General features: G+C 31.8%; 1 protein-coding gene across 1 annotated transcript in view; it reads right to left on the minus strand.

Annotated features, from left to right (window-relative positions):
* Window positions 1–1,308: 1,308 nt before the first annotated feature.
* LOC127724389 (acylglycerol kinase, mitochondrial-like) overlaps window positions 1,309–15,314 on the minus strand; it is a 33,905-nt gene continuing 19,899 nt past the window's right edge. The window contains exons 12-14 of the mRNA XM_052231338.1: window positions 10,117–10,184; window positions 3,732–3,831; window positions 1,309–1,465 (exon numbers count right to left, since the gene is read on the minus strand). Coding sequence (XP_052087298.1) covers window positions 1,349–1,465; window positions 3,732–3,831; window positions 10,117–10,184 — 285 coding nt within the window. The 3' untranslated portion in view covers window positions 1,309–1,348. The remainder of the gene's footprint in view (window positions 1,466–3,731; window positions 3,832–10,116; window positions 10,185–15,314) is intronic.

The raw sequence follows: 15,314 nt of genomic DNA on the forward strand, positions 1-15,314 counted from the left end.
GAATGTATGATAGCCATGTCTTGTCACCACTTCCAAAATGTTGCAGGCTCGACAAAAATTGCTAACCTGACGGATGGACAGACGGACGGACAGACAGACAGACTGACTTAGTGCAAACCTAAAGTCCCCTTCGACTTCGTCGGTAGGGGACTAATAATAACTCAAGATCACCACCGCATTGTTTTCTATATATTCAGTCATTGAACAATGAAAATGAAGTTAAGGAAAACAAATAAATGCCAGGCTTTAATGCATCTGTATTCAAGATATGGATCATCCAGCTATTTTTACTTCTAAAATATAAAGCTTTGTTAAGCTGTTTTTAATCTAATGCTTACAAAAATGTAAGACATGTAATTTATTGGTCGATCAATTCATATTTTGTCCAATGTTTGTAAAGATACGCTTCCCTACACAACTATATATTCTTATCATTAAATGTAATCATTTACACTTGAATACCATTATATGTCTGTGCTTATAACCACATTGATCATAAATCAGACAAAATAAGAAAATATGACAACAATGCATTCACCAGGTGCAGATCCAGAATTTAAAAAAAAAAGGTTGGAGGGGGCCCAGACAAGCCAATGTTTTGAGTGATACTTGTAAAAAGTCCATGCAATTATCATATATGAAGTTCTATTAAGGGTGGGGGCTGGGCCCCAGCCCCCTTCCCCTTAATTCTCCTCTGCCCACTATACAGGTAGTCACTGCTTAATAATATACTGTAAATTCAGAAATTATTGCGAGGTTTTTATTATTGCGACAGAGTCGTAAATGCAATAATTTAAACTCGCATTTTGAAATATTTTATATGAACTAAACAGGATTTTTCTGAAAATAGTAAAAATTAAACTCGCATTCAAGTCTAAAATGACAAAATCGCAATAATAAATGCACACAATAATTTCTAAATTTACAGTATCTGTATAATATAAAAAATATTCCTTCCACAAACCTTGACAAAGTCTGCTGGCTTACCTGTTACCAGCTCAAAATGCAGACAAGTTATCAGATCACATGACTAACATGGTACTGTGAATTCATTTATTGGATTGAGGAAAAATCATATTGCCATTAATATCTGATTTTGTGGTTTTGCCAAAGTCTGCATACTAGCCTATAGAAGATTTATACTTAATTGAACATTTAAATTCATAGTTCACATATACCCATGAAATCAACAAAAATTGGTATCCTACGAAACTAATGACTCCAAAGTATATCTTAATCTTTTAACCAATAATTATACGGTTTGAGAGCAAGCAGAAAACTAAAGTTAATAAAATAAACGGGACAGAATATATTCAAAAATTTATTCATTAACTATCACATGACAATATCAGCTAGGTGAAATACTTCCATTATAAAATACATTTAGTCTGTTTTTAAGCAGTTTTATTTCTATAGGCATGGCTTCATAATTTTCTCCATCAATATCAAACCAAGATGGTTCTTCCTGAAATAATAAAACATTACAAATATTAAGTCTTCTCATGACAAAAACATTCATTTTGAAGTGACTAGACAATATGCTTACTAAATGCCTCGTTTTACTTCAAACTGTCCTTTTTTAGTCCCATATTCAATACCTTTAGAGTAGTAACTAAGCATTTAAGCTAATCCAAAGTATCTTATGGGGAATCAAGGGCAATGAATCTGACATGAAATTGATAACTACATACTTTTGATATTGTTGATAGTTGATTATTATACACTTGATGATCTATCTAGATTTAAAAACAATGGTAGGCATCAATTATTATGTACACTTGGTCAAATTCCAAATAGTAAATTGAGTTGGTGAATCTTTATAAGAAGCCTTGTAATTATTTCAAACTGGTTGGGCCTTTTGTCATCCTACTTCTTGAATGTTTTTTCTCTGTACCTTTTATTCTAGTCAGCTGTGATGGTTGAGTTCTCACATGAATTTCTTTATACTTTTGATATTGTTGATTAGTTCAGTACTTTGTTTGAAGTGTGGAATATCAGTGGACTTATGTTTGGACTATACTCGTAAGTAACACAATAACACTAGGATTATAAACTTTACTTTTGTTTTTAAAGCACATTCTCTAATATCAAATGTTGACTTGACAGTGGTTAATACTTGAAGTCTGTGTACATTTTAGTCAAGCATCCTCCAGTTTAAGTGGTTCTTTTATCGTTATTTCTTCAAGACAATACTTGAGATGAACCTATGACAAATACAGTAGACTCCGGCAAATCGGATACCCAAAATGTCAGCTAAAAATATCCGATTACCCGATATATTCAATTAGACGATGAATGTATATTCATTGAATATTCTGCAATAATGAGTAGATATAATCCTGAGATGTTACTAACCCTGACAATTGCTAAATATGTGAAAGGGCTGGAGGATTGATGGAGTGATTTTTATCAGTTACATCACCACGATGTTTGTGTAAAAAATTATCAGCTGATTATGTAATGATTAAATTTGTTTGCAGTTTTTAAATCCTTTATTTATTAAAATAAATCGAATGTCCTGAAATATTTATGTGAATTATTATCTACCATCCATAGTTTGTCTTTATTTGTTTTGTAAGCAAATTAATATCCATTATTTACATTATCACACAGGTAAACTAATTTGGCTATAAATAGATCTAAGCATGTCTGTGTAGAATCTCCAAACTAAAATCGTATTTGTTATAATTTTATTTCTTTAAATAATCAAATTTAAATTTATGAAAATAATCATGATTGATAAAATATTATTGCATAAAGTTTACGTTTTCTGAAGACTATTTATATTTAGGTCATAGTTCTAGAGGCTTCCTCACAAATTTGTAAACATCCAAAATGGCGTCCATGACATGTGGTTACTTTTGCACATGTGAAAAAAATATATTTGACAAAAGTCAGATTTCTCTTGTCAGAAGGGATTTATATTTATATTGCAATAAATTATTCAGAAGGAGGTACATTCAGTTTAGATTATATTTCTGATTCTGTGAACATTTAGAGTTTAATCAAAATTCTCCAAACAGCAACGTCAACTGAGCCTTGCATATTTTATAAATAAATTCAAACCATTTGAAGTAAAAGGGCATCTAATTCACATGACAAAGGAAGACAATGATTAAAGACAACAATTTATTAAGAAATAGTTCCTTTTATTTAGTAAAAACAAAATCTTCTTGTCTGCAAGATTGTAAATTCGTAACTTCCGGGTCCATTTCCTGTCAGAAAACCATTGAAAATATCCGATTGTGCATGGTTTTGAACAAAATGAACTGAATATTCTTATCCGATTTGCCGATATATTCTTATATCCGATATTCGATTACACGATAAAATTAACATTAAACATATAGGGAAGGGTTTGGTGTTTTGAAATAATATTACAATAGCCGATATATTCGTTTAGCCGATATCCGATTAGGTGGAGTCTACTGTAGTATCAATTATTTTTTTCCGGATGCAAACCAGTGACACACAAGAAACAACTTAAACAAAATTAAGCTATTTTCCCAGTGCTAGTTAACTTTCAGGTGAACAGGTATATCTCAGCTGGACATCAAGCACACAAAAATTATATTTGCAGGTAATGACTGGTTTGGAAACCTTGTTATAGACATTTCTGTTGTGTTGAATACCTTATGTTGAACTCTAGTCTTCAGTTCATATATTATTTTTTTTCTGCTCTAATAAATATTTTACTCCATCATTTCATGTTACATTTTCGTTGAACTTACCTGATCTATGATTTCAGGAATCAATTTTATCTTTTTAACAATGAGTGATTTATCTGTAGGTGATCCTAACTGCAAACTTTTATCATTTATTCTTCTCCAACTGCAAATATATCATAAACAATGAATTCTACTGAAAACAGAACGGTAGCACATCAAATAATGTTGTTATTTTGTGACCAGAATGTCTTTTTACCACAGAACTACAAACAAATAAAATAAAACAACTTAGATATACCACAGAACATCGAAATAACACTACAAAATGCAAAATTAAAATTTCTATAATTCTATGAGTTACCTCTCTGGAATATTAGCATACACATGAATATGCATATTAAGCGAATTTAATAAAATCTTGAATATATTTGAGTGGTGGACAACTGTAATCTTTTTATGAAAAAATGATTCTGTATAATAATAATAATATTGAAATAATGAATTAATTTCAATCAAATCTAGAGACAGAAACATACAATGGGGTGTGTCTTTTTTCTCATATAAACTTAAATAAATTCTTTCGAATGATATCTTGGTGATTATTATATTTCTTACAACTAAGTAGGAACTTTTGTTGATATTTTAAAACATCCCCGTAGTAGTAGTAAGTATTTCTTGTTAAAAGTTATCAAATTTTGTTTTCCTTGATAACAATTGTATAAAGATGAGATTAATTAGTTATCTTTTACTTCCTGGTAAGCAGGCACAATTTTACATCTTTTGGCTTTGATTCAGTGAAAATCCATTTCCCAAAAAAACATTTTTTTACTGCATAAATTGAATTTGTTTAAAACATATTTTTTTGCACCTTATGAAGATCATAATTCAATGCTCTTTAAGGTGGTACCAAACACCTTGACTAAAATTAATTTGGCTCGTTTAATTTTCATAAAATTTTAACAAAATAATTACTTTGACCCTTTGACAAAAATATAAAAATTTCAAAAAACTTGAACAACACTCTTTATCGGAAAAATTTCATTAGATATATAGCAGTTTGACAAACACTAATTTTGACCATTGAGAAGCTTAATATTTCCTTAACAATAGAACGTAATTAAAATGTTCAGCTGATTTTTACAGAGTTATCTCCCTGTAGCATTATGTACCACCTTAAAATATTTTTTTTTTCATTTTTGATTATTCCCTGGTCTTCAATATGGAAGGTCATCACAGATGTTTAGGTAGCAGTTTACTTCTTTAAAAAATTTAATCAATTGTTTTTATAATGATTTCCTAACCATGAAGTGCACCAAGTGTTGTATTACTAATCCTTATCCCAATCAAAAAATAGCTGGCTGATAAGGTAATATGTTGAATTTCATCTACTCTGATTGACACGACAGTAAAATGTCAATTACTTATTTATTTGAAATATGATAGGCTGATAATCCAAAATCACTTGTATGCAAGTGTATGTTCTATATAAATCCTTGCTTGTTTGTCACAATTTTAATGTGTGAAAGTTTCACTCTTTCCAAGGAAATACCCTAAAATATAATATTGACAATCTTTAAATCATGGAAGTATCATATCAAATTACTTCCATGGACATATGCATATTAAAAAATGAAAAAAAAAGAAACAATATTTACACAATTTATTTCTTGTATATAAAAAATAAATGTCATATAAAATGAACCTCAGAATTACAATTGATGTGATTTTAAGTATACTTTGTATGTTTTGGGGTATTTTTATGTGTTTATGTATGGACTCAACTTCAGGCCAATTCAGGTTGGGATTCAGCGTGCTGTGTCGTCCCTAGATCAGAAATATAATTTTCTGGAATAAGAAATATCAAAATATGAATAACAAGAATGTGTCCATAGTACACGGATGCCCACTCGCACTATCATTTTCTATGTTCAGTGGACCGTGAAATTGGGGTCAAAACTCTTAATTTGCCATTAAAATTAGAAATATAATATTATAGGGAACATGTGTACTAAGTTTCAAGTTGATTGGACTTCAACTTCATCAAAAACTACCTTGACCAAAACTTTAACCTGAAGCCGGACAGAGGGACGGACGAACGGACACACAGACCAAAAAACATAATGCCCCTCTACTATTGTAGGTGGGGTATAAAAACTGTTTATAAGACATTTTCTTTAATATGATTATATAAAATTAAGGAGATGTGGTATGATTGCCAATGAGACATTTATCCACCAAAGTTCAAATGAAGAGGATGTAAGCAATTATAGCCAACCGTATGGCCATCAACAATGAGAAAAACCCATACCGTATAGTCAGCTATAAGGGCCCTGATATGAAAAATATGAAACAATTCAATTGAGAAAACTAACGGCCTAATTTGTAACAAAACAATTTACGAAAAACAAATATGACAGATATGAACTAACAACAACCACTGAACTACAGGATCCTGACTTGGGACCAGCAAATAAAGAATGTGGAGGGGTTAAACATATTTGTAAGCGCTCAACCCTCCCCTAACCTTGGACAGTGAAGTAACAGCACAACATAAGAACAAACTTCAAATCATGTACAAAGTCTTATAACAATAACAGGTTAGGGACTGCTGCAGAAACTTTATTGATTGACATGTTTCGGTGCCTAGGCAACGTCATCAGGATAAAAACAATACAGTAAATTGCGTCTGAAGTACAAAATCTGGTATGCATAAATTATGTCACAATGTAAACATGGTGATAAAATTGAGAATGGAAATGGGGAATGTGTCAAAGAGACAACAACCCGACCATAGAGCAGACAACAGCCGAAGGCCACCAATGGGTCTTCAATGCAGCGAGAAACTCCCGCACCCAGAGGTGTCCCTCAGATGGCCCCTAAACAAATATGTATACTAGTTCAGTGATAATGGACGCCATACTAAACTCCAAATTATACACAAGAAACTAAAATTAAAAATGATACAAGACTAACAAAGGCCAGAGGCTCCTGACTTGGGACAGGCGCAAAAATGCGGCAGGGTTAAACATGTTTTTTGAGATCTCAACCCTCCCCCTATACCTCTAGCCAATGTAGAAAAAACAAACGTACAACAGTACGCACAGTAAAACTCAGTTTAAGAGAAGTCCGAGTCCGATGTCAGAATAGGAAACAAAAGAAAATAAACACAAGAGTGCACACGCTGAAATGTCTCGCCTTCTTTATTAATCATTGATATTATGTTGATAGTCCTAAATATAAAGCTTTATTACAACTGTTACATAAACTTAACATTAACCAAAAAACTAAACATTGACCAATGAACCATTAAAATGAGGTCAAGGTCAGATGAACCATGCCAGGCAGAAATGTACAGCTAACAATTCTTCAATACAACAAATATAGTTGACCTATTGCTTATAGTTTAAGAAAAACAGACCATAACACAAAAACTTAACACTGAGCAATGAACTGTGAAAATGAGGCCAAGGTCAAATAAAACCTGTGCGACCGACATATAGATCATAAAATATTTCCATAAACCAAATACAGTTGACCTATTGCATATAGTATTAGAAAAAAAGACCAAAACTCAAAAACTTAACTTTGACCACTGAACCATGAAAATGAGGTCAAGGTCAGATGAAACCTGCCAGCTAGACATGTACACCTTGCAATCATTCCATACACCAAATATAGTAGACCTATTGCATACAGTATAAGAAAAACAGACCAAAACACAAAAACTTAACTATAACCACTGAACCATGAAAATGAGCTCAAGGTCAGATGACACTTGCCAGTTGGACATGTACACCTTACAGTCCTTCCATACACCGAATATACTAGACCTATTGCTTATAGTATCTGAGATATGGACTTGACCACCAAAACTTAACCTTGTTCACTGATCCATGAAATGAGGTTGAGGTCAAGTGAAAACTGTCTGACGGGCATGAGGTCCTTTTAAGGTACGCACATACCAAATATAGTTATCCTATTACTTATAATAAGAGAGAATTTAACGTTACAAAAAATCTTAACTTTTATTTCAAGTAGTCACTGAACCATGAAAATGAGGTCAAGGACATTGGACATGTGACTGACTGAAACTTCGTAACATGAGGCATCTATATACAAAGTATGAAGCATCCAGGTCTTCCACCTTCTAAAATATAAAGCTTTTAAAAAGTTAGCTAACGCCGCCGCCGCCGGATCACTATCCCTATGTCGAGCTTTCTGCGACAAAAGTCGCAGGCTCGACAAAAATGACAATAATACATAAATAACAACAGACTACTAGCAGTTACTGACATGCCAGCTCCAGACCTCAATTAAACTGATTGAAAGATTATGTCTTCATCATATGAATATCAGGCATAATCCCTCCTGTTAGGGGTTTAGAATTATACCATCATAAAATATATGAGAAGAACATAACCCGTGTCATGCCAACAACTGGTTTTAGAATAAATATGTTTAATTCAGATGCAAAGACCCTATAAGTGAATCAATATTAAAGCCAAAATATGTAATCTTTAATGACCTGACATCAGTATCGTAACTATATCCCTTCTTAATAAGTCTGTTTAAAGGTTTTGTTAGCTTTTGAGGTGAATACTGACATTTTTGTGCTTTGTAAAGAATATTACCATAAAAGATTGGATGTGAAATACCCGAACGTATAAGATGTCTGCATGTTGAGTTATATTTACGAATGATGTCCTTATACCGATGATAAAATTTAGTAAATGTTTTGACTAGTTTATGATATCGAAAACCCTGAGTATAAATAGAAAGTGAAAGTACACATGTATGGAAGTAAACTTGAACAAGAAAGTTGAATAAAATGTGAATGTCATTGAAATTTAAATGTTTGTTGAATGAATATGTGTTTGTCATCTTACATAATGGAACTAAAATATATAATAAGTTATTGTCTGGCTGTGTACAGTTTGTGTTTTATCCAAATTTGAACGGCACTTGACATGCAATTCCGTACCATTTTGACTGGCTTCACTTGGCCAAAGGTACTACTTGCAAACAGGAATAAACACGACTAGGATTCAAGAAAAGAATATTTCCATTTTTAGAACCTACCACAGGTTCAATATTCTTTATTGTTTTTATCCTGATGACGGTCTTCTAGGCAACAAAACATGTCGATCAATAAAGTTTCTGCAGCAGTCCCTAAAGTGTTGTTGTTATAAGACTTTCTACATTTTATATGCTTTATCATAATGACCCTGCATATCCAAGGTATCCACTTCAGGGACTCTACCTTAGTACAGATTCACCAGGCATTGGTTCACTTTTGTTTGTAAACTACAAATCAGTTGAAAAAGGCTTAACTCATCAGATTGATACAAAGCAGAAAAACATCTAACAAAAACACAGACTGGATGTGGCAGGGTATTTATCCAGCCCTCATCCTTAACAACAAAAAAGAAACTAAGTACAGATCTGAGAGTACTTGCAGTTACTGACAGCTAGTTCAAAGCCAATAACAACTAATAAAAAAATTAAGTATCTAAGACTAAAATATCAATCAGTATACATCCAACAGCCAATGGATTTAGTGTAAAGATGTCATTAATAGTCAGAGAAAAACATGACCTTGTGCAATGCCAAAATAAAGGTATCGACAGATTATGTTGAGTTAAATCAGACTATTAAAATATGAATCAAGTTTAATACAAGTCAAAAAGGTATGCTTTCTTTGATGCAATTTGAGTTGCAGTGCCACCATGAACATATTAAAAAGAGGCTTATCTGCACATTACACTTATTGTAACAGATCATACAGTGTTGTCATTCTTGTAATAAAACTATCATATCATTTAAAGTGCTGTCTTATTTTTCATATGGAACCAAATAAATGTCTTCATTTGTCCATATTTTTAAATTGAAAAAGTCAACAGTACATATTCTCTACACAATAATATAAGTATAAGAATCATGCAAATGAAAAGAAGAACTGGGCTTATTAGCTCATCATCAGTATACCATAAGAATACAAAAATATGACACTATTTCTACAGGACAAAACATCTCATACAAAAACTCTGCGAAAAATTGTAATCTTTGAAAATGTTGTCGTGTCCTTGGGGATTTTCAAAAGTTGGCGGGAAAATATGTCTGTCTTGTTAATGCACATCTGGTTTTGATGCTCTTATATATTTAATGTATTTGTTTAAAATTTAGCAATCTTATATTACTTACTACATGTATTCAAATTACGGACTATTTATTTCTTTATGTTCATTATGTTGATATTCATTTGATGTTTTTTTAGTGCTTTTGAGAGGAAAAAAGTGTTGTTTTGTTTTTTCTGGTGCCTGCAGAGATTTTGTAAAATGGATAAATACACCATATCCTTTCTTTTCCATTGCATCAATAGTTTATTCTGAAAGTGAAACATATGGTAAAAATGTACAGAATCTGTAACAGATATTTTATATGAACATACCCTTCTTTGACGACTTCAGTTTTGTTGGGTTCTGATGGTCCTATTTTACACTCAAACCCCTTCAAATTCTACAAAATACAAATCTTAACTTATTAAATCAATACACACTTAAGAATTGTGTGTACCTTTTCAAATCAATATGCTAAATTGCAAAGTGTAAATATACCACTAGGAACCTCAAATAAGACTGACTGTGAAAGTACTTTAATTTATGGGTATCAATTTTTCGTGGTTTGATCAAAAGTTACATGTTCTTGGATTTTAGTTTTCTGAAAAAAATCGACTGAAGAATTTGAAGCCATCAAAAACGATGATTCTGAAAATAATTATATTTTGTTTTATAATGATTCGTGGGACATTTCAAAATAAGATGTAAATTTTCACTTACTTGTTCGTCTTTACATTCATCAAATAGTTGTATGCTTACAAATTGTCTCGATTGAAGGAAATTACAAAGTAAACATTTTAATTGTTGAACATGTGTTATCAGAAGTGATGAGACTAATAAACTAAGTAATGAATGATCAACCGATTAACGTTCACCAAAGGTGTTAATTGGGCCATAAACATGTCACTTAAAGAAAACGGTTACATAAAGAATGCTACAAAAATACTTTGAATTGTCGAATTAATTCTTATGAATTAAAAAAGGAAGTCCAATATGATTTTTTTTGTATAAGAATTACGGGAAGTCTGATTTTTGCATCGATCAAAAACTAATTTTTCATGAGAATGAAATGGTTAAAAGTCTTACAGTTTAGGTTTTTTGATGATAAATTGGGTAAAATCCTGTCTGAAGTTGTATATATAGTTCATAGTGTGTTTGCTGAATTCGATGTATTCTCTAGAATTAATACCTGTATCCATGTAGTCAAACTTACGTGGGAATCTTTCCATGTCTTGACTTGGACAACAGTTGTTATATTTTGTTGGACACTTAAATTTGTGGATAAAGCCATCCACGAAAACCATAAAAATAGGTACCCCATGAATAAAAGTACTTTCACAGTATACAGATGTGTGAATAGAAGCCAACCTCTGTTAATAACTTTATTGACTTACTTTCGCTTTCTATTAACTAATCTTATTTTACTTTCACTTTCTATTTTTATCAATAGCGTCATCATAACAACAATTATTGTAACATTACTTCCCCTTAACCGCAATAACCACAAAATTTGTACTTCACTGTTTTATCTTATATGTATACTTGTCCTGAAGACGCCTTGCTTGCTGGCAAAACATGTCGACCAGTAAAACTATTACTTTGCAGTAATTTACGAGTGTTGTCTTTAATGTCGATATAAAGTGTAAATAAATTACAAGAGTGCACACGCTGAAATATCTCGCCTTCTTTACTAATCATTGATATTATGTTGATAGTCCTAAATATAAAGCTTTATTACAACTGTCACATAAACCTAACATTAACCAAGTAAACTAAACATTGACCAATGAACCATGAAAATGAGGTCAAGGTCAGATGAACTATGCCAGGCAGACATGTACAGTTAACAATTCTTCCATATAACAAATATATTTGACCTATTGCTTATAGTTTAAGAAAAACAGACCAAAACACAAAAACTTAATACTGAGCAATGAACCTTGAAAATGAGGTCAAGGTCATATAAAACCTGCGCAACTGACATATAGATCATAAAATATTTCCATACACCAAATATAGTTGACCTATTGCATATAGTATTAGAAAAAAAGACCAAAACTCAAAAAATTAACTTTGACCACTGAACCATGAAAACGAGGTCAAGGTCAGATGACACCTGCCAGCTAGACATGTACACCTTACAATCATTCCATACACCAAATATAGTAGACCTATTGCATACAGTATAAAAACAGACCAAAACACAAAAACTTAACTATAACCACTGAACCATGAAAATGAGGTCAAGGTCAGATGACACCTGCCAGTTGGACATGTACACCTTACAGTCCTTCCATACACCGAATATACTAGACCTATTGCTTATAGTATCTGAGATATGGACTTGACCACCAAAACTTAACCTTGTTCACTGATCCATGAAATGAGGTCGAGGTCAAGTAAAAACTGTCTGACGGGCATGAGGACCTTGCAAGGTACGCACATACCAAATATAGTTAGCCTACTACTTATAATAAGAGAGAATTTAACATTAGTCATTTACCTGCTAATATGAATCAGAGAGAACATGTTCAATTCTTACATTAATATTGCAGAATTTGGTCGTTACAAGATACAGTCATGGAATAAATCTTTGACAAGAAAAATAGTTTTAAAAATCAAAGGAAATTGCCAGACAGGAGAAAAAAAAGAAATGTAAGGTTTTAGCAAAGTATTGCATTGGATTTCATGCCAGGTGATTAGTGATTGGCAATTGTTCTTTTCTTAAGAAGAGATGACTCTACCTGGAAATTCATTCATTGTTTTCGTAAAATGTTTAAAAAATGATTTGAAGACTGCAAAAAATTAAAATGTAAATTACTCTTATGACCTAAAATTGGAAATTCTGCAGTAATCAACTATGTTACACGAGCTATAGACAATAATAAATACTGGAAAATTCTTATTGGTTATAGTTTATGAATGAATTCAGATTTAAGATTCAGGATTTCTTTTGACTACCATGTGGCAGTATCTCATCATCTCAAAGGAGTAGAGCAAGGAAGATCAAGGAACCCCAATAAAAGGCCCTGTAAAGATGCATTTATTAAAACTTCAATTGTTTGAGTAAATTTACTGTGAATGTTTTGCTAAATGTATTACTTTTGAAAGTTTAATAAGAAAAAAATATATATCTGCTTCATAGATTATAAATATATTACCTGAAATAAGTAAAGATTTTATTCGAGTCCATTTTTCTAGGAATTAGTCATTTTTTTCGACCTTATTTCATAATTTCATATGTATCGCCACCCCCTGCCCATTGAAATTTTGATCGAAAAGTAAAGAATATAGTTCATGCGTGTTTCTCGTTTCTCGTTTTTATATAGATTAGAACGTTGGTTCTTCCGTTTGAATGGTTTTACACTAGTAATTTTTTGGGGCCCTTTATAGCTTGCTGTTTGGTGTGAGCCAATGCTCCGTGTTGAAGGCCGTACCTTGACCTATAATGGTTTACTTTTATAAATTGTAACTTGGATGGAGAGTTGTCTCATTGGCACTCATACCACATCTTCCTATATCTATATGGTATATTTAAAATATTTGCTGGCGAGGGGTGTCGCCACTGTTAATTTTTCTGTAAATGGACATAATAAATTTCACCAAATTATGCCAAAAATCAGGCGTTCACAAATTAACCTACATTTATGACGTCACAAAAACATCACTTATGATGTGATTAGTGAGAAATATTTTATAACTGAAACAATTGGATATTCTAACATATGCTTTCATATAATTTTCACAACATCATAGCAGTAAAAAAGTTTCAGGTTCTTATAGAAGGGACTAGCCTGCATGCATAATGTGTGAAAAATAACAACTGTTGACTTTCATAATTTTTTTCTACAAAATTTTAATTAAATGTTTTTTTATTAAATCATGAGGTTAATGGTCTGAACTTAATCAAAACATTCTGTTAATTGCGGTTCCATTTATACACAAGGATGGAAAACTTGAAGTCACAAAAACATAAAATACACAGAAGCTGTCTTTTCTAGGCTTCTGCATTTTACTTTGAAAAGCTGCAATTAATTTAGCCATATAAGGGGAGATAACTCAGATAATTTTAGTTTTAGTAAGGAATGAACAGTAAAAATATTTTTAGTTACCGGTAGTTTTATAGCAAGAAAAAATGGTTATCATATGTTTTTTTGTTTTTTTCTAAAAGCATCTGAAAGAACTATCTTCTCACATTTCATTTCAAAGTTCTGTCATTTAATGTTCTTTCTTATTAAATAATAAAGCTTTCCTTCTATATAATCCTTACAAAATATGTAATTTTTTTCCTTCCTGTAGCTTAAAAACAAGCTCATTCATAAAATATTCTTGGAAATAGCACAATATAAACTATACTTTGGCAAAGTATGAATAAATTCTGTTATTTTTGGTTTAGAATCCCATACTTCCTTAGTAGAAGTCAACTGAGCATAAAAATATTGAACAATGTGGTCACAAGGGGGTGCTGTCATACTTCGCTAGATAAATCCTTACAAGAATATAACTGTAAGTCAAAATTAAAATTAAGTGACTAAGCATCTCAGAATTTGAATTGAATGTACAACTTAATGGAGTTTATAAGCTGTGTCAAAGCCACTTAGTGATATCATAATGTTTGTATGACCTCCATTTTACATTGTGACGTCAGTATTTCCACAAATGCATCTGTTCATCAAATTACATTGGTGATGATGGATTGCTGTTTAATTTCCAGTGGCAAAATGAATGCTTATTCAGGACGAGAACATGTTATTGTGATATGAATATGCATCCTGCTTTGTACTTGAAAGCCTCTTGGAGCTGGACATATTGTGCTTGTTCAGAAGGCAGAGAGCCCAAAGGAACAAATGTCACCGAACCGTAAACATTATTCATACTTTGAGCAGTCTTTGCTCTTACTCTTTAATGCTGCATGTATTATTAAAGAAGCAGCAAATACCAATTTTGATGTCTTTGGTTTTTCCTAGTTAGGGTTTAATGACACGATCTCCCACACCCTACAACAACACCACGGAGGCAGTCAAATAACATAAGGTTAAAGTTATCAGGTTCTGGTAACTGACTGTGGACATGCTCACCAACATGGACATAATGGGTACTCACAATAGTATCCCAAAAGTTCCTTTAGGCATTACAAAATTGGAAAAAATAGTGAAGAAAATTCATTTGTGTTAACTTGACAGACTAGTTTTCTCAATTTTTCATTATTATTTCTATTGAAGTGATATGTTTTTTTCTAATTTTAGAATATTTAAGTATAGAATGATAGAAAAGTCATATTAACAAATATATCACAAACATAAGGATTAAAACTAAACCTTTTTAAGCCTGGATGGACTTACTATATTCATAACTGTTTTTTTAGGGTTTTTGTTTAGTACTAAAAAAATGTATCACAGAATTTTCATCAAGATTAGACCACAGGACATAAATATACCAGTTAAAAAGCAAGCATTCAAAAACTGACTGTTTCTATTCAGAAATGTTAAGACCATTTTTAATTAAGGATACCACTGCTTTGTACCTGAAG

This window comes from Mytilus californianus, unplaced genomic scaffold (assembly GCF_021869535.1).
Source record: "Mytilus californianus isolate M0D057914Y unplaced genomic scaffold, xbMytCali1.0.p SCAF_1, whole genome shotgun sequence".
In the NCBI taxonomy this organism is placed as follows: domain Eukaryota; kingdom Metazoa; phylum Mollusca; class Bivalvia; order Mytilida; family Mytilidae; genus Mytilus; species Mytilus californianus.